The 27,646-nt window shown below is 49.0% G+C and overlaps 1 protein-coding gene across 4 annotated transcripts in view; it reads left to right on the forward strand.

The window, feature by feature from the left end:
• Positions 1-22: 22 nt before the first annotated feature.
• The window catches only part of beta-Spec (spectrin beta chain), a 41,779-nt gene continuing 14,155 nt past the window's right edge, over positions 23-27,646 (forward strand). For 3 of the 4 annotated variants that reach the window (XM_084582504.1, XM_084582506.1, XM_084582507.1), the window contains exons 1-17: positions 24-173; positions 574-715; positions 786-937; positions 3,607-3,780; positions 4,327-4,499; positions 5,424-6,281; positions 9,558-10,059; positions 11,153-12,007; positions 12,238-12,366; positions 13,131-13,181; positions 13,473-13,613; positions 18,831-19,205; positions 19,593-19,765; positions 19,978-21,207; positions 21,859-22,321; positions 23,180-23,362; positions 24,243-24,836. In XM_084582504.1, coding sequence (XP_084438630.1) covers positions 580-715; positions 786-937; positions 3,607-3,780; positions 4,327-4,499; positions 5,424-6,281; positions 9,558-10,059; positions 11,153-12,007; positions 12,238-12,366; positions 13,131-13,181; positions 13,473-13,613; positions 18,831-19,205; positions 19,593-19,765; positions 19,978-21,207; positions 21,859-22,321; positions 23,180-23,362; positions 24,243-24,836 — 6,189 coding nt within the window. In that variant the 5' untranslated portion in view covers positions 24-173; positions 574-579. Of the gene's footprint in view, positions 174-573; positions 716-785; positions 938-3,606; positions 3,781-4,326; positions 4,500-5,423; positions 6,282-9,557; positions 10,060-11,152; positions 12,008-12,237; positions 12,367-13,130; positions 13,182-13,472; positions 13,614-18,830; positions 19,206-19,592; positions 19,766-19,977; positions 21,208-21,858; positions 22,322-23,179; positions 23,363-24,242; positions 24,837-27,646 lie in introns of all 4 variants that reach the window. The other variant, XM_084582505.1, reaches the window with a different exon arrangement.

Here is a 27,646-nt window from a genome sequence, read left to right on the forward strand (position 1 = left end):
CGTGCAGGGCGGGGTCGCGCCATCCCGGAGTCGTCTTTCCTCCTCTCCCGCGCAGCTACCTACGGAAGCTCATCACCATTGACGGGAGTGGCCGGATCGGGGCGGCCGGATAGTCGGAGCATTGGACTCTCTTCCGTGAGCCGCAGTCGGATAACCGCGTCCCAGGACCAACGGTAAGTTTCTCCCCATCGTCTTCCTGCCGGACGCGGAACAAGCGGTCGCCGCGGTGCCGCGTCTAGGTGCATCCCGCATCAAACATGGCGGTTGTAGGTTTCACTCTCGGAGCAGACCGCTCTGCCGCGAAGGCTTGGCTCGATCGCCCTCTACGGCCGGCACCTAACGGTGCCAGATGTCGCCGGATGGACGCGTGTGTGTCATGGGCCGAGTGTCAGTCACTCGGCGTTGTCGGCGGCGCTACGATTTCGGCGTCGGTGCCCTCCTAGCGCCACCGAGGGTTAGGACTGCAGGGCGAGGTCCGGCCGGCCGTGCTACAGCCCCCGTGGTGCCTCTCTATCCGGGCGGGGGAGACAGCGAGTGCGGGGCTTGACCTTGGCGTTGTCGGATTGCTCGCAGGTCAGCATGACCACGGACATCTCCGTGGGGCTCCGTTGGGACCCCAGCACGGCCAACGCCCAGGAGATGGACGATTACGACTACGACGGCGGCAACAGCTCGTCGCGACTCTTCGAACGGTCGCGCATCAAAGCTTTGGCAGGTGGGCGCGGTTGTGTGGCTTCCCGACCAAGGGCTTCGCTCACACGCGCTGCTTTTCTTGTACTGTGCAGAGGAGCGTGAAATGGTGCAGCGCAAAACCTTCTGCAAGTGGGTCAACTCGCACCTGGTTCGGGCCAACTGTCGCATCACCGACCTGACCACGGACATGCGCGATGGCAAGATGCTCATCAAGCTTCTCGAGATCCTCTCCGGCGAGAAGCTGGTAACGCTCTTTTCTTGCTACCCCACATGCCGTCCCCTGCGTGAAATCGCAGCACGATGGCGCAGGAACCGAAAGCGGTGATAAGTTTCGGTTCTCCAGAAGGTGTGGCACCTCTCACGAAAGCACTCCAAAGTTGGCACAGAGAGGTGCCGTTCATGTCCGTTGGTCTTCTCGACATATTTATGCTAAGCAAGACGTAGTTAATTTTTAGCAGAAACTGCCTTGACTCCTCTCAAATGTATTGTAATCACATACTACGGTTCGTGGAACACTGAACTCAGTGTTGCTCAACTTAGATGTTGCTCTTGTTCCTGCAGTGTTGCATTTATATGGCTTGTAATACGTTATAGCCGTGTCAAGCATGTGACAGGCAGTGCCACTATTCAGAACTCATGCATGCCTCATACAGCGGCTAGCTGTGGCATTAGCAAGCTTGCAATGTGTGAAAGCAGCATCAGGGCTGTATCATTCAAAAGTGACACAGTTAATTCAGTAGATGACGTCCGTAACGTGCTGCCAACCTCAAATCGGGTAGCTAGTGCCCCTGACTATGCCTTAATTCCACTTTTTTTTACTCCCTATGCACAACTGTCAAAGTGCACTGACTCCCAATGCTGTACAATTGCCCTGTCACTGATTCTTTCTAATAGTATAGAACTTAGTTGCATCTGCAATTTGTTGACATTTCACGTTGCGCTTAATATGACTTACCGGGCTCAAGCTAGATCGAGCCATGGTGATAGCCTGTGTTATGCTTGCTGTATACCTTTCTGCATTCACATTGTACGCTGATCCAAGCAGAATAGGCAGCGAAGGTGATATTCAAACAGTGTTGAGCAGGGTCGGAATAGCAAAAAACTCCCTCCTCCTTTGCAATGCACAGCGTTGCACCGATCGGAGCCACAGCTAAGCTTGGGAGACACCCTCCAACATGGACTTGTTTGCACTATCGACCTTGAACCTTCTGAGGGCAGTAGTGCAATGAGGTGATTTGTAGTGCAATGAGGTGATTTATTAATGGGAACACATAGGTGTGTCTTTGAGCGCCAGATAAGGTAACCTACCAAAGCGGGAGCATCACTGTGGCAGTGTGGGTGCTTTGAAATTCAGATGAACTTCCGCACGCATGTAGCCTTTTATGCTCATTGTCGGAAGCATGTGGTGCACCTGCTGTGAGAGCACTGCTTGCTGACTTGTCACGCGTGCCTGACTTTGTGACACGCATTGCAAGTTGATCTCCATATTGGTGATAAGAGTAACCCATCATAATGTTCTTTGTGGCACTTGCTTTAGCCATTACATGAAGCAAGTGCTCAACAATAAAATATGACTTACTTTTTAACCTGTCTGAGGAAATTCGACTTTAGCATCGTAAAGCATTTTCCTCTGACAGCAAGGTAATACCATAGGCGGCGCTGGGTAACTGTATGTGCAATGTCTGTGTATTCTAAATCTCTGTTGTTCAGGAAGTTCTCTTGTATATATGTTTTTGATATTTGCTAGTGGGCATGTTTCGCTGCTGGTAGTCAGCATACCAGCCAGGGTGCCAACATTGAGGGGCTTGTAATTGCACGTGTGTGCGTGCGTGTGTGTGTGTGTGTGTGTGTTTCCATTTATGAACCTCATATAGTTGGACTCCTTGGAACTGGGGGAAGGGAAGCCTGCTATCGTTCTGGCCAGTTCGCTTGGGACGCTTAGTTGCGTGTGACTGCGCTTGAGACTAGGTTCACGAAGAGAGGGGTAGGATGCCAAGACTTGGACCAAAGTAGTATCGCGCTGAGCACACAGATCACTTGCCACTACTCAAAATGGGCGTCTAATCTCTCAAGTAGTTTTCGCAATCGCTTCTGGCAGATAACAGCCCTCAATACATGTAGTGATGATGACGGATTGCATGTAGCCTTTGATAAAGCCACTATAGCCGTACCACTTTGCATACTCTATAGTTTGTGCAGTTTCTTTTTGTGTGTATTTTGAAAGCATGCATGAAGCTCGCTATTTTTCATTTTTGGCGAATGAAAGGTGGCATGACTTGTCCTCATTGAATTACGAAGCACACAAGCCATCTAAGAGGTGTGCGGAGGCATTCCTGTTGAGTTTCTCTTAAGCTGTAACTTTTTGTCGCTTGTGAATGTAAATTTTTTACATAGCTTGGAGCTGTGCAAAATGTAGGAACCTTCTCAGTTGTGGCCATCGAGTTTTTCATTAAGTGACAATGCAGAAAGCACTGCTGGTTTACAAACAGCTGACACCTGATTGATCCGCACTGATTTAAATAATTTTGATTTTAGTTGCCCAGAGCTGAGTCATTGTTACATGCTATCACCTTCTGTGAACTGTTGCTGAAAGCTAACTTGTGTATGCAACTCTCTTCACATAGTTTACTTTATTTACAATAGTGGCTTGAAGTGCAGCTTTCTGTTTTAATGAAATAGCCCTGCGGTTCCTTTTGCTTTGCACAGCTGTATTATGGTTTAGTATCTCTTAAGGTAAAAAGAGAGAAGTGTCTACCAGTAACAGTTAATCTCCTTAATGGCTAAAGTGTACCACAGGACACTTTAGCTTGGCTTTGAACCAGTTCACAATGTGGTAACGTTGAGAGATTAGCTTTATCTGGCGTGGAAATGCTGCGCATTTCAGTGAGTGCATGTTGTTTGACCCCGGTGCAGCAAAAACCAACGAAAGGCAAGATGAAGATCCACTGCCTGGAGAACGTGGACAAGGCGCTGACCTTCCTCAAGGAGCAGCGCGTCCACCTTGAGAACCTGGGCTCACACGACATTGTCGATGGCAACTCGCGGCTCACCCTGGGTCTCATCTGGACCATCATCTTGCGTTTCCAGGTTCCGTTGCATTTTTTATTGCATCTGTCAGCCAGCTGCGCATATTGGAATGGTGCCAGTCAAAGCGTGCAAAAGACTATATATATATTTTCACGCTTTTAGTTCTGTAGCTAATCTGCCGTCTTGAGCTGTACAAGTTATTTCGTACCTTATATGAATGAGAATCTTGGAGAAGCAAACCCTGATACGGTCATCTACTGGATGTAGGTGTACTTGTTATGCGTGCATTTAAGGCAGAAAGAGGTGAAAACCAATACACGTGTTGTTCTTCTGAACCTTTTCGAAAGCTAGGTTTCCCCAAAAATAATGAAGATTGAGAGCACCTGTTTTGAAAGTAGGAAAAGGAATGGAAGGGTAATGTTCTGTGCACCTGAATTGTACAGCATTATGCCATAACGTTTTAAGGATTGCCATATCATAATCAAAAGGATTTTGGCACATTATGGTAGCTGTACCTGATGCTATATTGTGGTATCGAGTTGCTCCAGGTTTGCCATTACGTGGCTGCTCAGTGGAAGAGGGCACTAAAGGGCAGTTTCATTTCAGATCCAAGACATCACCATCGAGCAGGTGGACAACCAAGAGACAAAGTCTGCGAAGGATGCTCTGCTGCTGTGGTGCCAGATGAAGACTGCTGGCTACCCCAACGTTAATGTGCGCAACTTCACCACCAGCTGGCGTGATGGTCTGGCCTTTAATGCTCTCATCCACAAGCATAGGTAGGCAGTTTTCGTTCTGTACAAACAGTTTTCAAAGATGCCGGCCATGTAAAGGAAGTTTGGACTACTTAAGCAAAGCTTGAACAACTTGAGGGGAGCTTGGACAACTTGAGGGAAGCTTGGACAAGGAAAACTTGAGGGGAGTTTGGACAGCTTGAAGGGAGTCTGGACAGCTTGAAGAGTCTGGACAGCTTGAAGAGAGTTTGGACAGCTTGAGGGGAGCTCGGACAACTTGAGGGGAGCTTGGATAACTTGAGGGAAGCTTTGACTACTTAAGGGAAGTTTAGACATGGTAAGAGAAGTATCTGGTATATTTAAAATTCTACTGAAAGCATTGCTGACTGATATCTCATAAAAGAGAACCATTTATTTTTATTCATTCGTGTTGTCAAGTTAGCATGATTTCTACCATGAGCTGAAGCCATTAGCTGAAGTGTGGAGGTGGCTGTTTGTTTACATGACCTCGACCGTAGTAGAGCATGTGTAGCAGAACTTTCAACTTTCTTGCATGCAGTGAGTATATGCTGAAGCAGACGTGCAGCTATGCTGCGAGTGTTCCGAGCTCACTTTCTTAGCTACATATTTCTTTGATGGTCATGGTTTATTTCAGGATAAGCTCTGAATTCGGTCGCATTTCAATTCTCAATCAACTTGGTTTTCTATGAGACTTGTGTAATAAATATTTTTTTATATTTTTATCTCTTAACAATCTTGGTGGCTTGGTGTTTGCTCTTGCTGGTATCACTAAAAAATCAACCGGGCCTTTATGCCATAATGATCTTTTTCATTAGTGATGGGCTGTTGCTTTTATTGCTGTGCTGTCCTAGAAGCTGGGTCTGAAGTTTGGCCTGTGACTGTTTTTTACCACTTGGCAATGGCATTCTTAGCTTTCTAATCGACCATGTCTATGTTTTTGATTTTCAGGCCTGATCTGATCCAGTACGACAAGCTGTCTCGCTCCAATGCCATTTACAACTTGAACAATGCGTTCACCACTGCCGAGCAGAAGCTGGGCCTCACCCGACTCCTTGATGCCGAGGACGTGTTCGTGGACAACCCAGACGAGAAGTCCATCATCACTTATGTGGTCACCTACTACCACTACTTCTCCAAGATGAAGGCCGAGACAGTGCAGGGAAAGCGTATCGGGAAGGTCATCGGTTTGGCCATAGAGAACGAGCGCTTGATCGCAGAGTACGAAGGCCTCACCTCGGACCTGCTCCGCTGGATCGAGGAGACCATCGTGGCTCTGTCGGACCGGCACTTTGCCAACTCGCTAGTCGGCGTACAGCAGCAGCTGCTCTCCTTCAACGCCTACCGGACGACCGAGAAGCCTGTCAAGTTCGAAGAGAAGGGCAACCTCGAAGTACTGCTATTTGCGCTGCAGAGCCAGCTTCGGGCCAACAACCAGCGGCCGTACACTCCGCGGGAGGGCAAGTTGATCGCCGACATCAACCGGGCGTGGGAGCGACTGGAGAAGGCGGAGCACGAGCGGGAACTGGCGCTGCGCGAGGAGCTGATCCGACAGGAGAAGCTGGAGCAGCTGGCGGCACGCTTTGACCGCAAAGCAGGCATGCGCGAAACGTGGCTGGCCGAGAACCAGCGGCTGGTGTCGCAGGACAACTTCGGCCAAGACCTGGCCTCGGCGCAGGCGGCGGCCAAGAAGCACGAGGCCATCGAGACGGACATCCTGGCCTACGAAGAGCGGGTGCAGGCCGTGCTGGCCGTGGCACGCGAACTCGAGGCCGAAGGGTACCACGATGTGGACCGGATCAATGCCAGGTGAGCTTTGCCGTTCCATTTCCTCCTGGGTATGTGGGATTGAGACCTGTGCAGAAGGAGAAACCACTGCTTGTGGCCCTGATGCCGTGCTCTGAATTTCTGCTTGTCAGATTTGGTCACTGGAAGTTTGCTTGTATGCATGAGTGCCAAGGATAGCCGTGTTCAAAGCGACACCGATCTAAAGCTGCTGATTTTGCATAGCTGTGGTCAGCAATTAAGTTCACTTAGACTGTGTGTTGTTTTACAATTCGCGTTATTAACTTGTTCCAAGACACCGTCCTTTTCTAGCCGTGGGTTGTAGCAGACGCAGGGAGGCAGGAAAAAGAAATTAAATGTCCGTTCTTTTGTTGTGACAGCAGTAAGGTGACTGATTGATGGCGCAACACTTGCAGCTGTGGTCGAGTGCGAGCGCAGCCGCGCAGAGTTGAATGCTCTCTGTTCTGAAGTGAGAAACAATGCACGCATGTCAAGCAGAATAATGCACCGTGTGTTTTATTCCGAGACTGCCGCCACCACTGTTTTGGGTTGCCAGCATGGAATGCTTTATGCTTTGAATCACATGGCTTGCACCTAGCGTTCTGTTGGTGGGAATCATTCAGCTGCAGTTACTAAGCTGTGCTTTTTGAACTGTATAAATAAAGTTGTTCCTTTTCGATTAAAAACCCAGACTTTAATGGTTTTCGTACCTCGCACATGTTCTTAAAAAAATCGGGTAAAACCCAATTTTTCTCGGTTTCTAGAACAACTGTGGGCACGGAACTTGTTGAAAGCTCGTATGAAAGCACCAAAGCAGAAGCTATTCGAGCGATACTTTCTGATAAAGAGGTTCTTTATGGGAAGGCAGTCTTAATGAGAGATGCTCTTGAGCCACATTTAGACGTCCAGAAAACGCTTGAAAGCTGAAAACTTCTGATGCCAAGCTTCGATCATTTCCACGATTATTGGTAAAAGCGATCGAGCAAAAAGGGTTTTGTCTGTGTTACCTAGGAGCAGTGTCACGTTAGTAAAAACTTGTTGTGAAGAGTTTTGCTCGAAAATCTTTACAAAATGGGGCTGCAGTCTGAAACCGAACACCTCAGACGAAGAAGAAAACCACTTCATAATGTAGAAACTGGGTGCCGTGCTCAATCCATTCCAGAAGCGACTGCTGAGTCGGTCGGTTGGTGACTACCTACCTCTCTTATTTCCGTGTCGGGCGATGTAGGCTCACTTTGCGAGGAGTTTAGCTAGTAGTTGCTGGAAGCAAGCCCCACAAATGAAAGTGTTGAACTGATGGACTATTGGAACAACGCAACTGTGCGCTACCCCAGGCTAGCAAATGCAGCGTCGATATTGTTGTCTCTAAGCCAACGGCAGCTGTGATGTTGAGCGGACGTTCTCTCAGCTAAGGTGCCTCCAGAGACCAGACAGGTCTCTCATGGAAGCCGAAATGTTGTGCATGCAGATGATTATGTATGTTAACGATGACCAGCTCACGTGAATAAAGTGTTTCTTGTCCAAGAACTGACCGTTGCACATCACTGAGAGTAATAATTAAGACAGAAACGCTGAATTATTAAATTCTTAAAAAGCAACCCAAAATCTAACCCTAATCGTTACCCACTGACTAGGAGGAATCGAATGAATTACTAGTTTATAGATGTAACCTGATAAAACCCGTAATTTCTGAGCGTTATTACATAAAACCAGATTGCACCCCTATTATCAAGTCGAATAATAGCACCTGATTTTTACCCACCCGACTTGACGAAATAAACCCTAAAACGAATAACCCTACGTATAAACCACCTATCCAAGTTCACTGCCCTGTTAATGTTGCCGTGAATATTGCTTATAACCAGTAAGGAGCATAACATGTTTAGGAGGTTGACTGCGAGGTAGTAAAAGTGAGAGGAAATACTGCGTGCATGGATAATTTTTTATGTGACTGTAGTGGAGCTCCTTTAATCCTCAGCCAGATGCAAGATTTAGCAATTTAATGGAGCTCTGAGCTGAAATGTTGCAGAAGACTTGTCAGCGTAAAGTATAAGTGTTTTTTTTTCCCCTGTCCTGTGCCTTGTGTTATGTTAGGTGAACATCTGAGCATAATACTGAATGTGCAGTCTTTGTCAGAAATATACGACGCAAAGGGTTCGCTTCTGAGCTCTGTAAGGGGCTTCTGGAAAAGTATGAGGACGAGATTTGTCATCTACAAGGTTTTGAATGCTGGAGATGCAATGAGCCCCATTACGGGGCTTAGAAGCGAAAACTTTGGGCCGTGCATTTTTGACAAAGACTGTAACAGGCTATCATCAAGAAAAGCCAAAACTTGATTGGTTGATTGATTCCTATGCCAGATGTGGCTGTCCCACATTGTTTTACAATGCGGCTTTGTATTAGGAGGCCAGAAGTTGGTGTGCTAAGTTTTGGAAGCTTACAGAATTTCCTGCTCTGGTGTTATTTTGCCCAGCTCTCCCAGGTGATGGTTGATCAAGCTTAGAGCAATTTCCTTACTCTCTTGGTTCTCCCAGCTTATATCTTTAGAACAAGGCATATCTAATGTGAAACTTGTGCAGTCCGTTTAGTAGAAAAGCTGTCGTTGTACCCTAGTTTTTGGCTCGAGTGTTGTTAGGAAAAACGGAGGCCTGTAGTTGATCGTTAAGTGCTAGGTAATTGATGGCAAGTGTGAAGTGTGGTGGTTAATACTAAACCCATAATTAGTTAAATAATTGACAACTAAAAAATGCGTAAGAATAAAAATTTGAAAATAACAAGGCAGGAACAAAAATAACAAACTATGAAGTGCTGAGTCGTTGCAGCTAAGAAATTAAAAGTAGTGAGTCGCTGTGTCGTAGTCCGTCATAACTAAAAGAAATTGCATTTATAAAATGGAGAAATTAGCCGTTGTGCTGCAACCTATCATACTAAATGTGCTGAGTCATTTTGTCATACTCTCTCATAGCTAAAAAAGTAGCTGAAACCAACCAACGCACACTATCAGGCCCAATATTTTTTTTTCTGTCTCCTGTTTTAAATGCTTGAAAAAGTGTCATTAGTTCGAAGTATAGTGAACTAGAAATGTCTTCATATTCTAGTTCACTATTGCAGTTTGAAGCACCTTCTGACAAGGCTGGGTTGTGCATTATGATGCTTGAAACGCTTGCAAGGCAAAACAAGCTGAGATAGAGAGAGGGGTCAACACACAAGAATGACGAGGTCTTATTTGTCCTTGGTTTTCTCTAGCCTCGTTCAGGTCGATGTCCATTTGGTTAATTTCCCCCTTCTGCCCCGATGCAGGAAGGACAATGTTTTGCGCCTGTGGAGCTACTTACTGGAGCTGCTACGTGGGCGGCGGGCGCGTCTCGAGGCATGCCTGCAACTGCAGCAGGGCCTTCAGGAAATGCTGTACATCGTGGACGCCATGGAGGAGCTCAAGGCCCGGCTGGCCTGTCCAGACTTGGGCCAGCACCTGATGGGTGTCGAAGACCTGCTGCAGAAGCACTCGCTGCTCGAAGCGGACGTCAACGTGCTCGGGGAGCGGGTGCGGGCGGCCATCGCGCAAGCACCCGCCGATCCGCTGGTGGCGGAAAGGGTGAAGCAGCTGGAGGAGGCGTACGCCGAACTCTTGGCCCTGGCTACCGAGCGCAGGCGCCGGCTGGAAGACTCGCGGCGCCTGTGGCAGTTCTACTGGGACATGGCCGAGGAGCAGGCCTGGATCGAGGAGAAGGATCGAATCCTGTCTTCACTCGAGCTCGGGCATGACCTCACCATGGTGCATCTGCTGATCTCCAAGAACAAGGTTGGTCTGTTGTCGGGGAACACTGTCTTGCTGCGGTAGCTTTGCCAAGGATGCGGGCTTGAATCTCGGCTGTGGCAGCTGCTTTTCGGTGGAGGCGAAAAGCAAAGTGCCTGTGTGCCATGTGATGTCAGTGCACATTAAAGCACACCAGGTGGCTAAAGTTTCAGGAACCCTCCGCTATGGTGTCTCTCATAGCCTTGGGACTTTAAACCGCACTAACCAAACCAAAACACTGTTTCATTGTCACGGCCTCGCAGTCTGTTAACTTGACGATGTCCCATAGTTTGTAAGCGTCAGTGATTTGCTAGTGGGGTCCTTTATACGGGAGCAGTTATGCATATTGGAACCATAGCTTTCGGGCTGCTTAATGCAGGTGTGTGAACATTGAAGTTAAAATTCATGAAAATTTAAAGACACTGTTAGATGCCCCACATACTCATTGTGGTCATACGACTTTTTCTTGTCTGCTGAGATGTGCAGTTCCCAATTTCTGACTGATGGAAGCTGAGAATAGTCACAGTGGTTGCCGCGAAATGGTCACACAGCTTCATGCCTTCCGCTGTCCTCTATCAGCTGGGCCATTACCGCGTATGCTGCATGTCACTAATGGTTATCAAAGACGAGAGGATGGTTGCTGGTCAGGTTCACAGTCAGGCGTCATTTGCATTGCGTTACAATGCATTGATATGCTGCACAATGCTTTAGTTCGTCTTACGACCCATGAGCACACGGAGGCTGCTCTCCACGGCAGATGGCGCATTGATTTTATGCAAGACAGCGTTTCCATATGTGGGCTGGTTCACTCGTGACAAGGTTATGTTTCTGTGAGACTTTTGGTAAAATGGAGATTCATAATTTCTCAATACTTGCGAGATTCGACTAATTCAAATGGTGAAAGTGCAGTTTGAATCAAATAGCAAAAACTATCTGCAAACTATTCCAAGTTTTAAAATATTCCCAGCCATTGTGCAAAACACCATAAAAATGTGATGCCAGCAGGCCATCTTCCTGTGTTCATGGTTAAACATGTCTGCAGGTCATATCAATCTAACTTTTGCCAGCATCTTCATTCATTAATTTCATTTCTTTGAAGGCAATGGAGGATGAGCTGGCAGCCCACGAGCAGCAGCTTCAGGCCGTGGTGCGGTCTGGTGAGTCGCTGGCCGCGGAGGACATGCCTGGCTCTGAGAGGGTGGCCGAACGATCGGCTGAGGTCCTGGCTGCCTGGGACCGGTTGCGGCAGCTGCAGGCACAGCGTGCCGAGCGCCTTGCCAAGGCCCTCGACTTCCACCAGTTCTTCGCCGATGCCGACGATGTGGACACCTGGATGCTGGACACACTCATGCTGGTCTCGAGCGACGACGTCGGCCGGGACGAGGCCAACGTCCAGTCCCTACTCAAGAAGCACAAGGAGGTCATGGAGGAGCTCAAGAGCTACGCGCAGGCCATCGATGCCCTGCACGCACAGGCCGGCGCTTTGGCGGAGCGGGAGTCGCCCGCCGTCCTGGAGCGGCTGGCCTCCATCGACCGTCGGTACAAAGACCTCCTGGACTTGGGTCGTCTGCGGAAGCAGCGGTTGCTCGACGCCCTCTCACTGCACACGTTGCTGAACGAGGCGGACGGTGTGCACCAATGGATTGAGGAGAAGAACAAGATGCTCGATAGCATGGTGCTGACGAGGGATGCGGAGGACACGGAAGTGATGCGGCATCGCTTCGAGGGCTTCGAGCAGGAGATGAACAACAGCGCCTCGCGTGTGGCTGTCGTGAACCAGCTGGCTCGACAGTTGCTCAGCGTGGAGCATCCCAATGCGGAGGAAGTACTCACCAAGCAGAACTCGCTCAACCAGAGCTGGGCAGCCCTGCGGGACGCCGCCGAAAAGAAGCGGGAGAACATTGCGTCGGCCCATGGCGTGCAGACCTTCCACGTCGAGTGTCGGGAGACCATTGTGAGTGGCGTTTGCTCATTTCTCGATATACAGGGAACGGAAATGTAATTCAGCAGATATACACGTCATTACCTTTTCTGAATTTCTACAAGAGGATGTAGGCTTTCGTTCAAAGCCACCGTAGCAATCCTATGATGATATTATTCATATGACAGCTATAGCTATATGAGGTGTAAAATGCTGCACAGATGCAAGGCTGTCATCTGACACAACGCTCTCATTTCTTGCAGACATGGATCGAGGAAAAGACCAAGCTGCTGCGCGCCACCGAAGACTTGGGTGATGACCTGACAGGCATCATGACCCTGCAGAGACGTCTGTCTGGCATGGAACGAGACCTAGCAGCTATCCAAGCCAAGGTGAGCTGTGTCTGAAAGCACAAGTTCGTCTTTTTGAAAGACAATTTCAGAAGTAGTGGAAGCGGCGAGAGCGAAGTTAAATACATATGACAGGCACTAACCTGCCTTTAGCATTGTGACAACATCATCGTTACAAATTATTTAGTTTTCGTGACTTTTTGTTTGTGCAACGCTGTGTATTCTTAACATTACCGTAACAAAATAAATTTGGTCCAATTTTCAATGTAATCAAATTTTATTGCTGGCTCAAGAACAAATCTGAAGAAAAAGTTGTACAGTGAGCTGGAGTAGTTTATTGGGGCATGCACCGTAATAGTTAGTCACACTAAAGGAGGCATTGGTTGGTACAGTCTAACTAGTCAACGTAAAGTACACTCTGCCATCGCACTTGCTTAAGGTAAGCCGATTTTACAGTTTCCTGTAAACTGTTACTGTTTAGTTTACTGTACAGCCAAATTTGTATTACGTGGTGGCTTGGATGGGTCCGGCTCATGAAAACGCAGTAGCCAGGAGAATGCAGCTCCTACAAGTGCATCAGCGGTGTTCTGCTGTATTTCGCCATTCGTGTTTGCCTTTCAAGTTTCCTTCTAAGATGCGTAAACCAACCAACTGGGTTGTAACACTGCAGCCTTGTACATTATCTTTCCCAGGCACGATTGTTGACTTCTTTCTGCCGTGAAAGTTTGTCACTCGGCGTTCCTTCTCCTTTTGCTGTGCATTAAGCCTGTTTTGCATTCCTGTGCTAAGAAGAAACTGCTTTGCAGCTGGATGCTTTGGACAAGGAGGCGGAGCGGATCAAACAGGAACACCCAGAGGTGAGCAGGCCGCCATTTTCTCCTTGTAGCTTGTCTCTAACTCTGCACATGCACTCGATGATCGAACTGTTCTGCCTCTTGTATTTCTAGCTGAAAGCACGTGAACTTTTTTCCTCACGCCTCACTAGAAAGATTTAGAAATATAATTTAAATGCACTTGTTGAAATGGCGCAAGGCATCTGTTCTGTAAGGCATTGACTTTATCTGGACTTCGTTCCTAACCTCTTGTGGCAGCTGATACCTCATCGCTGATGCTGCATGGTCGTTGATATCTTGTTGTGTTACTCTCAGGAGGCCGAGGCCATCCAGGAGCGCATCCTTCAGATCAAGGCGGTGTGGGAGCAGCTGACGCAGCTGCTCAAGGAGCGCGATGCCAAGCTGGAAGAAGCCGGCGACCTGCACCGATTCCTGCGCGACCTCGACCACTTCCAGGTAGGACTGTGACACTGTTTTCCGACCTCATTGAAGTGAAACATAGCTCTTACATACCTGGAGGAAACATGCTCAGAGCGTCAGAGCGAGGCGTTTGGGAAACGAGGTTTTTTTTTTTTTTTTATAACTTAGTCGGGCTCCCGTAGACTTGTCTTGAAAGTAATGTCCAGTCAGCTGCTAGCTACTTATTATGAGTTTGCTGTCCGCATACTGACTGGTGAAGCTTCTAGCAAAGAATATGCATTGGTAAGTGGCCGTGCACTGTGCAGATGTCTGAGCTTCTTCACATAACTTGGTGAAAAAGAATTAGTAGGAAAGGGTGAAAAAACTTTGTGAATATTGGTCTTTCGTTATAGCTGCCTTTGTGCAAAAAAAAAAAAAAATAAATAAATATGCTGGCTGTTGCACTAGTATATCATGGTCGGAGTGCAGTGTCAGTTTTTCCACAAAGTGTATACAGTAAAAGCTCGTTAATTCAAATTCCACGGGGCCGCCAGGCCAGTTCGAATTAACCAAAATTCGAACTAATGAAAGTGAGCAAAAATGAAGGCGTTTGATGCCCGGAGGGCACGAAAAACATTTATTTAGCAAAAAAGTCTGTTATCATCTTCTTCTTCTTCTCTCTGAGGGCTACCGTACTCACTCGGTCTTCTAGCATGCGAATGCGACGCAGGCAGTCTTCTTCCCCCTCTTCAAAGCTGAAGAAAAGGCGCGCGACATTCAGCGCTCCCATAACTTCTGCCGCGGATGGACGCACGGGCTATTGCTCCTCGTCGTCGTCCTCGTCGTCGTCCTCGTCTTCTGCCTCTTCTGGGACAGACTGCTCCCCAACAATTTCAGCGACAATGTCCTCATCACTTAGGGCACCGCACACTGCTGCATCGCTGTCTACTCCAACGTAATCATCAAAACTGACGTCCTGCAGCACAGCACGCACAGCCGCAGGCAGAGGCTCCGGACTCCCATCGTCGCCACTTTCTTTCATACTTCCGGCAGCAAAGCCACAGTGGTGGAAGCAGTTTGCAATTGTGGACGGCGTGACCTGCTCCCATGCACGCACCAACATGTGCATTGCTGTGAGCAATGTGATGGTGCTGGTCTTCTGGTTTCCAGTGCACAAAGTCATGCGCTCGATCATGTGGCGCCTATAGAAACATTTGATGTTTCTGATCACCCCCTGATCCATCGGCTGCAAGGCCGCAGTCGTGTTGGCGGGCAAAAAGACGAGCCTTGTGGCTTTCAGCTCGGCGTCGACTTTGTGTGCCGAGCAGTTATCCACAATGAGGAGAACTTGACGCTTCCCTAGCTCCATCCTCCGATCGAATTTCAAGAGCCATTTTTTAAACAATTCGCCCGTCATCCACGCCTTGCTGTTGGCGGAGTATTCCGTCGGCAGCGTCCTAATGTTCTTGAAACATCTAGGCTTATGTGCCTTGCCGACAACAAAAAGAGGGACCTTCTCCGTCCCGGTCATATTAGCGGCGACCAGAACAGTAATCCGCTCTTTGCTTCGCTTGCCGCCAGCGCAGCTGTCCCCTTTAAATGTTACTGTTCTGTCGGGCTGGAGCTTATAAAACAAAGCCGTCTCATCAGCATTGAATATATCATGTGCCGAGTAGCTTTCTAAGTACTGCTGCAGAGCACCGCTTCGCCACGTGGCACAAGTTTCTGCATCCACTTCTTTGGCTTCTCCAGACAACACCCGGAAGAAAAGATTATGTCTGTCTCTAAAGCGGTGAAACCATCCTTCGGAGGCGACAAAATCTTCCACATTCAAGCGCAGGGCGAAATCGGCCGCCTTCGCCATGATAATTGGGCCGCTCAGTGGAATGTCAGCGCTTCTCATTTCTTTCACCCACGTGATCACAGCGGTCTCAATTTCCGGATACTTGGCTAACCGAAGCCTTTTTCTGTTGCTGGCGAAATCTTCGGCTTCATAGGCATCCTCGATGGCCTTCCTATTTCGGACGTACGTCGACAACGTGCTTGGTGGAATCCCGTGCTTTTTCGCGATTTCCACTTTGCTGGCCTTCCGTTCATCCACCTCGCGTAAAATAGCCACTTTCTCCTTCACCGTCTTGGCACAGTATTTCCCACGCGAACACATCTCGCGGACACAAGCTCACAACAAGCGGCGTGCAAAACGAGGGCTCACGAAATGCAACACAAAACCGTGGTCGATAACACTAAAACGTCATTCCTCGAAGGAGTCGCGGCAGGAAAGACTGTTTAGTACTTGTTCCAGCACCCTAGCGGCGCCCCGATGGTTGTGCCATCTATCGTTCTGCAGTGAAAGCTTCCAACGATGGTTTTTAACAGCGCCGCTTGGCGGCGCGCAGTTCGAATTATGGGTGGCGGCGCCAATTTTTGAGTGAATTAACGAGCTGTTACGCGCATAGACTTCTATGCACTGCGGACCGGACCACGATGACTATTTCGAATTAACGAGTTGTGAATTAACGAGCTTTCACTGTACAGGGTTGTGATAAACTCTCCCATACAAACTACAGTTGAATCCCGCTATAACGAAATTCACGGTGCACGAAAAAAAATTCGTTCTCGCGGAACTTCGTTATCGCAAAAATTTGACGTGAAACGCAGAAAGAATTGCCCAAGCAGCAGCAAAGGCGTTTAATGCCAAAAATCTGTAAGCTTGGTTTGCTTACGCTTCACGGCGAGCAATGCCGTCACGCGATTTTCGCACTCGGTCAGCAAACCCATTGCAACATCGTCGTCTCGGACAGCAACGAAATTCCTGATGACATCAAAAGCGTCCATCACCTGTACGGCGGTTGCCGCAGCCGGCGCTTCCTGTACGTCGTCGTCTTCTTCATCGGAAGAGTCCTTATCATTCCGGGCAGCTTTTATGATCTGCTCATCACTCACATCTTCGTGAACAACAACACAAGCGTCAGCGCCGATGTATTCGTCGAGCTCGAGATTAGGCGGCACGGTTCCTATTTCTCCCAGCGTTTTCCAGGCGGCCGCGATCCCTGGAGCCGGTGACGCCTCTTCGTCGTCGTCTGTAACGCCTGGTGCTAGGCCAGCAGAGTGTACGGGTCGACCTTCGGCAAATCCGGCGTGCCTGAAACAGTTCACAATTACTGAGCGCCCCAGTGTGCTCCAGGCAGCAGACATAATCTGCAGTGTCACGTACAAGTCCACCTTCGTGTCTCGGCCGGTTTCAGTGTTAAAAAGCAGCCGCTGAATTAACCTCCCGCGGTAAGCGCGCTTCAGGCTAAGAATCACGCCCTGATCGAGAGGCTGTAAGACAGACGTGCAATTGGGAGGGAAAAACCTCAGCTCCGTGTTAGTGAGCTTGACTTCGTCGGAGTGATGCGCTGAACAATTGTCCAAAAGCAAGCAAACTTTACGGCCCTGCCGCTTCATGTCGCGGTCGAATGCCATCATCCACTCGGTGAAAATAGCGCGGGTCATCCATGACTTGTTGTTCGCCTTGTACTGCACAGGTAGGCCACGAGTTCCCTTAAAACAGCGCGGCTTGGCACTTTTGCCTATGACTAACGGCGGACGCTTGTCCGAGCCATCCATGTTTGTGCAAAGCAGCACTGTGATGCGTTTTTTGCTGTGTTTGCCGCCGTGACAGCGCTGCCCCTTGAAGTCGAGCGTCCTAGCCGGCAACATCTCGTAGAATAGCCCGGTCTCGTCAGCGTTGTAAATGTCTGCAGGCGCGAAGTTGCTTAAAATTCCGGCCATGTTACTCGCCTTCCAAGCAGCTGCTCCGTCCACGTCTGCTGACATTGACTTGCCGCACAACACTTTTCCAACGATGTTATGGCGGGCCTTGAAACGGTTTAGCCAGCCAATGCTGGCTTTAAAATCATCAATGCCAAGTAGGCATGCATAGTTCAAGGCTTTCTGCTGGACGATGCTTCCGGACAGGGGGACGTTGCTGGCTCGTGCTTCCACAAACCACGCATGCACTGCTTTGTCCAACTCTTCATGGAGGGGCCGCGTCACCTTTTTGTGCTTCGAGGATGTGCCTGAAGCAAGTGCCATTCTCACGCTGTCCTTATTGCCTAGAATCGTTGACAGCGAACTTGCAGGAATTCCGAAGTCTTCAGCAATTGCCGCTTTCTTCCTTCCGCTTTCTGCTTGGGCGATTATTTGAGCTTTTTGCTCAAGGGAAAGAGTTTTGCGTTTTTTCACTTGCGTTGCCATCGTGTCCTGCGGATGAAAACTCGTCGTTGTCGAAGAGAAAGGCAGCGAGTGAACAACGCGACCACGACACAAAGCCAAAATGGCGGAACTGCAATCACATGATTTCATGCTTAATGTGGCTTTGGATTTGACTTGGACTTCTCGCCAATAAAACTAGTTTCGGTTTCGATTTTGAACGCGAAAATTTCGTTGAAGTGGAAACGCTCTGCAAAAATGGTTCGTTGTGCAGAGAAATTTAGGCCATTAATTCTTATAGGATACTCGCGGGGAATAAAAAATTATTCGTTGTCGCGGAAATTTCGTTGTGGCGGTATCCGTTGTGGCGGGATTCAACTGTACTGGATTATTTGGTTTCAATCACCGAGCACAATGGAACTTGTGATAATCTACGTTTTTCGACAAGCGATTTTACGTCTTAATCTGCCTGCATTTTCTGGAATAGTCAAAAATTGCCGTCGTCAGCAGTAGAACTTTTCGTCGTAGCGAGCGGATCAGCCGATTTGGCAGGCTGCGCCATCTGGCAAACTGCTAGGTTCACCTCTCCTTAATCAGAATATTGGTTGCCTTGCAGTTCGCCAGATGGCGCAGCCTGACCAATCAGCTGCTTGGCTTGTTTTGACGAAACGTTCTGCTGCTCTTAACTAAGACTTTTCATCAATTCTAGAGGATTCAAGCAAGTGTAGATATTACATTACTTATCAAAAAGCATAGACCATCAGAAGTTAACTTGTGGTTAGCGTTTGAGACTATTGAATAGTCCAGTAGTTTGCAGATGATAGTTTTTTACGATTCGAACAGATAAATACGGAATGCTCTGCATAATTGCACATCCAAGTGTGGTGACATGGAATGAGAACATGCAGTGTGCGAATGTTCCAATGTATGCTCAAGACAGCAAGTAAAGGTTGCATACGAGAGACTGCAGGTGCCTGATCGATTTCTCCTTTTTGTTTTGTTTCTGTTTTTGTTTCACGAGTGCGGTTACACAGGAGTGCTTAGTTAAGGAGGGTAATCGTGTTGGGTGTTGCCGTGCAGGCGTGGCTGACCCGGACGCAGACGGAGATTGCGTCGGAGGATGAGCCAACCACGCTGCAGGAGGCGGAGCGGCTGCTCGAGCAGCACCGCCTCATCCGGCAGGAGGTGGACAACTACACGGACGATTACACCAAAATGATGGAGTACGGCGAGCGCATCACGTCGGACGCCGCCGACGAGGACCCCCAGTTCATGTTCCTGCGCGAGCGGCTGCGGGCCCTGCGTGATGGCTGGGCCGAGCTGCGGCAGATGTGGGAGAACCGGCAGGCGCTGCTCTCGCAGTCCCTCAACCTGCAGCTGTTCCAGCGGGACGCCAAGCAGGCCGAGGTGCTGCTCAGCCGCCAGGAACACCAGCTCGCCAAGGACGAGCAGCCCGTAAGTGGCCATTCCGTGGCCATTTTCAATCAATCAGTAAATCAAATAATCAATCAGTAAATCTGTAAATCAACCAGCGAAATCATTAAATCAATCAATTAGTAAATAAATAAATAATAAAAACATACATGGCTCCTTCCGTCCCTCCCTCCCGTCCTTGCATAGCATTCTTGCATTGCTCGGACTATGTTACTTCTGCCATTTTCAGCAATTCAGGCAATGTTTCTGAAAGGGAAAAACGAGGTCGTTAACATTGTGAGGCTGAACAGAAGATTTTCAGCTTTTCAATGATGTATTTCAAGCAAAGACTCGTACAGTAAAGCCTCGTTGCGTTTGTCACTACTTGCCGAAGTAGGGGCCTGAGGCTGTGTCGCCGTTTCTGTGCAGACAAGTCTGGAGCAGGTGGAGGACCTGATCAAGCGTCACGAGGCTTTCCTCACCACCATGGAGGCTAACGACGAGAAGATCAACGCAGTGGTGCAGCACGCCCAGCGGCTCTGCAGCGAGGGTCATATGGCTTCCGACAAGATCCGCAAGAAGGCTGACTCCATCCTCGAGAGGTGGGTGATTTTTGCAAGGTACAGTGGTAGACGCTTCTTGAAATCCGCTCTGGAATCCAGGAGCAGACAGGAGGAGATTGGGCTGCTCAATGGTGGAGGTTATATCGGTGCCTTCTCTTGCTTTGCTTGTACTGGCTTTATCTTTTAATTCAAGCTGACACCCCTTCGAAACTCTTCGGGAGTGCTGATGAGTGTACTACGGGACATTGCAGGAGGGACGCCAACCGGAAGCTGGCCAGTGAGCAGATGGCCCGACTGGCCGACCAGCTCGCATTGCACCAGTTCCTCCAGGACTGCGACCAGCTCACCGAATGGATTCAGGAGAAGATGATCGTGGCCCAGGACGAGACCTATCGCAGCGCCAAGACCGTGCATTCCAAGTGGACACGGCACCAGGCTTTCGAGGCCGAGGTGCAGGCCAACAAGGAGCGGCTGGAACGCGCCCAGCAGGCAGGCCGCGCCCTTGTGGCTGAGAAGCCCGAGATGGCTCCGCTCGTCGAGCCCAAGCTCCAGGAGCTGGAGCAGCAGTTCACCAACCTGGAGGACACGACGCAGGCCAAAGGACAGCGCCTGTTCGACGACAACCGCCACGTCCTGTACGAGCAAACATGTGACGACATCGACTCCTGGATCGACGAACTCGAGTCGCAGGTGCTAGTCTCGGAAACGGGCCAGGACTTGGCCTCGGTGACAACGATCCTGCAGCGACAACGGGACGTGGAGAACCAGATGGCGCAGAAGGCGAAGCAAGTGGATGCCCTCCAGGGACAGGCGCACTACTTAGAAAAGCTGGACCCAAATCGTGCCGAAGACCTCATCGCTCGACGGGCTGTTGTTGAGCAACGTTTCGAGAGGTTGCAAGCGCCCCTCGAGCAGCGTCGCCGCGAGCTGCTCAAGAAGAAAGAAGCCTACCAGTTTCGGCGCGACGTCGAGGATGAGAAGCTGTGGGTGGCCGAGAAGATGCCCCTCGTCAAGTCTCCCGACCGTGGCTCGTCCCTGTTCGGGGTGCAGATGCTCCGCAAGAAGGAGCAGTCACTTCGACATGAGGTGGACCACCACGAGCCTCGGGTGGCGACAATCTGCGAAGACGGCCGTCGCCTGGCAGCTGAGGGCCATGCAGATGGGCCTGAATTTGAGCGACTCGCGAAGGAACTGGAGGAGTTGTGGGCGGAACTGCGTCGGGCCCTTGACGCACGCCGCGAGGACTTGCTCATCTCGGAGAAGGCACATCAATACTACTTCGATGCCAGTGAGGCGGAGGCCTGGATGAGTGAGCAGGAGCTGTACATGATGGTGGAAGACCGCGGCCGGGACGAGGCATCGGCCCAGAAATTGCGCAAGAAACACCAGAACCTGGAGGCTGCCGTGGACGACTATGCTGAGACTGTGAGGCAGCTGGGAGACACATCTCGGCGCCTGGTCCAAGAAGGGCATCCTGATAGGTGAGGAGGTCTGGTTTGCCAACTCAGTAGAAAGGCTACAAGTTGTGATCACAGGGCTAGAATGGCAGGAAGATTTTATTATTTTATTTAATTACACTATCCGCTAAATTGGCTGTGGCAAGGGTTTGGACACAATGCAGACCTCAGTTTTAATAAGGCTGCAGGACTACGTAGAGTGGTGGCTTCCTTTTCTTTTCTTCTCTCTCTCTCTCTTTCTTTTTTTTTTTTTTTTTTTAGCTTGAAAGCATTTATCCGAGCAGTTGTTTCTTATTGTATCTCTTGATGATGACTCGATAATAAATTTCGGACTACGTATTCGGTAAAAGTAAGGTCAGTTCGCTCTCAGGCTTGAAAGCTCGGCTAACTGCTTGTTTTAGGTGTACATTAGCATTCTGCATTTGAACTATTCATTATTATTGAACTGTAGCATGTATGACACTCGCAAGGCCACTGCAGTCCAAAGGGCATTTAGATATGCATAAGCAGGGAGTGAACCAGTACTCCAGACCAAAATTTCTCTAAAAGACTACATCTGAGTCAAGTAAAGGTATTCGGTGTTTTTTTAATTCTGGCTGTGAGCTTTAAAAAGCAGGCCAGAATGGCACGTTTTCCATGGCTCTGGGGGAATGAAACTTGGCACCTTCACTGCAGTGACCAGATTGCTGTGCGGCAGTCTCAAGTGGACAAGCTGTATGCGGGCCTGCGTGACCTGGCCCTGGAGCGGCGGCAGAAGCTCGAGGAAGCACTGCGACTGTTTGCACTCAGCCGGGAGGTCGACGACCTCATGCAGTGGATAGCTGAGAGGGAGGTGGTGGCCAGTTCGCAGGAACTGGGCCAGGACTATGAGCATGTGACACTGTTGCGCGAGCGTTTCAACGCCTTCCGAGACGAGACCCGGTCGGTGGGAGAGGAGCGTGTGCAGAAGGCCAGCGCCCAGGCGGAGGCCTTGATGACGGGACCAGATGCGGCCCAGGCGGCCCAATGGAAGGACGCCCTGCAGGAGGCCTGGGCCGACCTGCTCGAACTGATGGACACCCGAGCGCAAGTGCTGGCAGCGTCGTGGGACCTTCACCGATTCTTCCACGACTGCCGAGACGTTTATCAGCGCATCTTGGTTAGTACCTGTCGCACGGAGAAACCTCCAGAAACTGTCCATAAAGCATCTAGAAAACGTCTAGGAAACATTTAGTAACCATTTCACACTCTCCGATTCGATTTCCTACGCCAACAGCGCAGTGCATTCAAATTTGATGTGCGCCCACAAGTAAAAGTAAATGAAAAGAATATGGTTCTCAAAATGAAACAGTAGTCCTAGTTAATCTGATATACAAGATCGGCAATTGAAGAAAAGCATTTTTTTTTTTTTTAAAGGTTCCACAGGAAGCAGCAATGTGACTATCTGCAGCTCTATAAAGCTGCTGTAGTTTGTGCTGTTTTCCTTCCACTCACATTTGGGCAGTCTTTCTTAGACCTTTTGCTTTGCTTACAACTCCAACTTTGTGTTAATTTCAGAGAACACTGCCTACCTGGGAACTCGAAATAGGTTTTGCTATGGTGACCTGTCCCGTGGCATTTAAAGTTTAGAAAGTTTGATAGTAATGGATTCTCATTGCCAGTTTAGAGCTTGTTTCAAAAAACCTTGTTTCAGTGGACGCTGTAAAATCATATCGCAAGTTCCAGCAATCCTTTCGGACCAATTCACTCTTCAGCAAATCGCCTGTCCTTGTCCTATGTGGCTCTGAGCACATCTTTTGCTTCAGTCGTTCATTTTTACTTCACAGTACTGTGACATATTTGGTTTTTTCTTGGACTCTGTGCAGTGCTCTGGATTGCGAATTGAGGTTTTACCTTGAAGATAAAGCGCTTCAAATAATGGCGCTCTTTGTCCGAAATTTCAAAGGATACAGTGAAGTTGTGCTCAGTGTGGCCTGGTTTTAGATGTGTTCAAGCTTGATGCTTTTTATCCACGCAGGAGAAGCAGAACGGCATGTCGGAAGAACTTGGTCGTGACGCTGTCAGTGTGTCTAACCTCCAGCGCAAGCAGGCCAACTTTGAAAATGACCTGCAGACCCTTGGCTCCGCAGTGGAGGGCATTCGGTCACAAGCATCACAGCTGGGAGCCGCCTATGCTGGGGACAAGGCGCGTGAAATCCAGGTACGGACGCGGACAGCTCTAGATGGGCCACAGGGGAATCGCGTTATGAACGAGGCTCTTTAGAAGTCCTTCACATTTAGCGCTAAGACAGCGAGGCCGCTTAGTGGCAGTGGAAAGAAATTACTGAAAACTTGCATTTCTTTTGTTTTCACAGAGATTCGTTTTTTCTTGTGTGTGTGTGTTCTCAGTCATGTGTCTTCACACCTGCCAACCCTCCTGATTTGCCTGGGACATTCCCTCTTTTATTACCGGGGAATTTTTCTATTGTAGTTGGCAGGGTGCCGAGTTTGGGGCGTTCTTTGCATCTTTGTCGCAGGTGTGAAGCTAAGTGATGGAACTGTGAGTTGTTTTTACGAGTTTTAGAAAAGCTTTCCTCTGGGCATTGAGAAACGCAAAGTCCAAGCTCAAAATAGCAGGTTATTCAAAGCACGGTAATGGAAGTAAGTTGTGTGCGCCAAGCACGCTTCATTTGCGACCTTTCAGGGCCTGTTTTGGAGAATAAGGTTTTCAGATAATACATTTAATTTTGTATGCCTCCACTGTGCTGTCTCTCATGGTCAGAGTCTCTTTGGGACGATAAACCCCATAAACTAAACTAAACTTAACAAGGGTGGACTATGACAAAGTAGGTAGAGACAATGTGTCACGTTTATGTTGTTAGAATTTTCTGCATTTTCAAGATGAATGCTTACTGTCCGGTGCATCGGTTGCTTCCTGTAAAAGCATTTTTGTTATTGTGATCGCCGTCGTTCATTGAAACGTACAGTGCAGTGTGTTGCATAAAAATAAAAAAGAAAGCAAGACTGCCTCCACAGATAGGTGAGCATGCTTCGCAGCTGGCTTGATTTGCAGAGCTTGAACAGCAATTGTCCTCGCGCAGACGCGCGAGGCGGAGGTGGTCGCTGCCTGGCAGCGGCTGCTTGGCTCCTGCGAGAGTCGGCGGGCGCGGCTAGCAGACACGGGCGACCTCTTCCGCTTCCTGAGCATGGTGCGCGACCTGCTGCTCTGGATGGAGGAGGTGGTACGGCAGATGAACAGCTCGGAGAAGCCGCGCGACGTCTCCGGCGTCGAGCTGCTCATGAACAACCACCAGAGCCTCAAGGCCGAGGTGGACGCGCGTGAGGACAACTTGGCCGCGTGCCTGGCACTGGGCCGCGACCTGCTGGCGCGCAACCACTACGCCTCGGGCGAGATCAAGGAGAAACTTCTGGCCCTTAGTACGCAGCGGGCTGCCCTGGGGGCCCGATGGGACGAACGTTGGGAGCACCTCCAGCTCATCCTGGAGGTGTACCAGTTTGCGCGGGACGCGTCGGTTGCCGAGCACTGGCTACTCGCGCAGGAACCCTACTTGCTCAGCCAAGAGCTGGGCCACACCATCGACGAGGTGGAGCAGCTCCTCAAGCGGCACGAGGCCTTCGAGAAGTCGGCCGCCGCCCAGGAGGAGAGATTCGCAGCACTGGAGCGCCTCACCACGGTGGGTCACATTTTATCTCTTGCTGTTGTAAAGTAGCATCAATCCATGGTGCGTGAGTAAATGCATCGGACATGTCATGGGATGTGTTGTAGTAGGAGCAAGGAGGACGCTACAGTTCTTGTAAAGTTCCATTGCTTGCAGGTCTCAGAGAAACAGGGGGGCCTTTCTCTCTGATGTGAATCCAAAAATTAGCGTTGCATTGCACTGTTTGTCCTGCTGAGGCTGCCGAGTTAGGTGCTCTCGTCTACCTCCATTACTCATGGGAGGTCCCTACCATTGTGTTGGTGAATCACATTTGTTACATAGGACAGTATGCTAGGATTTGTCAATTCTGTTCGCACACGTTTTTGTATGCCCACTTAGTGCTGTACGCCCAACTCCTCGTTGTCAGTTATCAAAGGGCTTTGCTTGTAAGCTCTGCAGAGGGGCTCCTACAGCATCTGGAGAATTCCTACGGACTTGACGGGCAGGGACCAAAAACCTTGTTACTTACGGGAGATGTGCAACACTAGGGATGCGTCGTGAGCTGCATGGTGCGGCTCAGAAGCGAACCCCTTGGCCTTAGAACTTCTGACAAAAAATGTACATCATACATGCTGTATTGTAATATAGCTCGTAGGCCTATAGATTTTTGCAAGATCACGTCCTCTTCCTTTTTAGTGGCATATTTTTTTTGTCGAAAGACAGTGAGATGTGCCACATCTGGAAGTTCTAATTTTACTTTGCACAGATGTGTGCGTCTTGTGAGTTCTGAGACGAGAGCGCCCATTGCACCTTTGTTACTTGGGGGAAGGGGGAGGTTTTGTCTGTCTTACGAGTGAGTGAATGTACCGCAAAGTGAAGTGCCAGAGGGGAGGAACAACCTGAGCGTACCTCTCTCAGCTCGAGCTCAAGGAGTTGCAAGGCAGCATCGAGGAGGTCCAGGAACGGCGCAGAGCTCTGCGCAGGCTAGACGACCACCTTCGCAGTTCGGGCATCTATGAGCCGGTGACTGCCTGCCCAGCCAACAGGCATCGTGGCCTGTGGTGTGCTTGATGTTGCCGTGGGGCTCACCTGACGTTTGTTTTGATGGCACGAGCACAAGGAAAAAAGGAAAAAGAACAGTCAGAAATGAGTTTGTTAGTTTGTTTCACTTCCGGCACAAGTGATAGCTGGTAAAAACGATAGGGCTAACGTTGGGAGAGATAGCAAAAGTGGGTTGGGGAACAAATGGAAATAAACGATATCCTATCTGGAACTAAGATGAAGAATAGAATGTATATGTGCAGAGCACGCAGCGGTCTAAGAAAAGATAAATGTATGGGCAGATGAGACCAGGAAGTTGAAAATGGTGAAAATACGAAAGTTGAGGTTGGGTGAAAGAGGCCTGCACTGGACAGGAAGCGGGCTGGGTTGCTGCTGACAGTGAAGAGTAGTCATCAATTTTTTTATTTTTTTTACCTCGTGTTGGGTTTTCTTCGATGTGCTTGCTTGCGCAGGTCAGACTAGTGCTGAATAGCAGCCTGTGCTAGTTAGTTAGTAAGTATCTATACCACTTGGGAGCTGCGATTAAGAAATGTTGGACTAATTCTTAGTGGGTGACAAGGTGCAGTATGTATACTATAGCATAAATCTTTCAAGGTGCTTGTGTTGCCCGAGGACTCTGGAATATTTTTGACCGTGTTCGTGCCATCAAGAGTTTGCAGCTAATAATGCATTGGTTATCTAACACCGTGGATGCAGTGTACGGCCTGTAATCATTGGCACCCAAGAAAGGATTTTCTCTGCTGGCATTGTTTGCGAGAAATGGATGCCCTTAACAAAATGGAACCCTTGGTGCATGTTTTCATTTATGAGGGAAAGGTATATTTTAAGTTTTTTGCTATCTGATTCCAAGATGTTTTTGGCCTTTCCTAGCTAAGATATTGGATTGGGAGCAGAAGTAATGCCATTTTGCTGCCCTGTGTCCTTCAGGGACACTACTATAGTATTAGTTTAGACTTAAAAAGCAACTCCGATGGTTGTTTCATCATTTTGCGTTTTTAATTGAATTACATTCCTCGGCATCTCCTGACTCCAACAAAAAAAAAACGTGTTTCGAAATTCCAATCAGTAGTATTTTTAAAAAAGAAAAACAGCAAATTGAAACCGAAACTGCTTTCACGGCCAGCAACGACGTCCCAGTTGACGAAATGGTGAAGTCACACTCAGTATAAGAAAAACACTCGTACGTGCATTGAATGGTAAAAATAAAGTATGGAAATCATGACGAATTGCATAAAATGTCTGAGGTAGTTCAAGATAAGCTTCACAATTTCATAACCACGCGGGAAGTGGTACTGTAACGCCGGTATACCGTTTGTGACGTCAGAAACTCGGTGTTGCCCGCAAAAATACTCTCAACTTAAGTCATGGAAACGGCATATTTTAAAGCCGTGTTGCGCGTGAACGGATTATCGTACGGTGCCTGAATTTTGTAGAATGCATCAGGATGGAGAGGAGAACCTCAAAAAACCTCCGGAGTTGCCCTTTAAACAGGCTCAAATTTAGAGTGCGTCTTTTCTAAAGCCTAGCTAGCTTTTGACAAAATGAAAAAAAGATTAAGTGGCAGGCTTCCAGAACCTTAGCTGACTGTATAGGAGGTTCCTGTTGTTCAGTGGAGTATGTGAGTGTGATTGACGGCCGAATCGAATGGTGCATGTCGGTTGGTGGTGTGGTAGCAATGGTGCCTTGGCAAGCTGGTCTCACCACGACTGTGACAGTAGTGCTACTGAGTTCCTAATACAAACGCTAACTATCCCCAACTCCGCCATTGCTCGATATTTGTGGGC

This window comes from Amblyomma maculatum, chromosome 10 (assembly GCF_055883805.1).
Source record: "Amblyomma maculatum isolate TAMU_Amacu chromosome 10, ASM5588380v1, whole genome shotgun sequence".
Classification (NCBI taxonomy): domain Eukaryota; kingdom Metazoa; phylum Arthropoda; class Arachnida; order Ixodida; family Ixodidae; genus Amblyomma; species Amblyomma maculatum.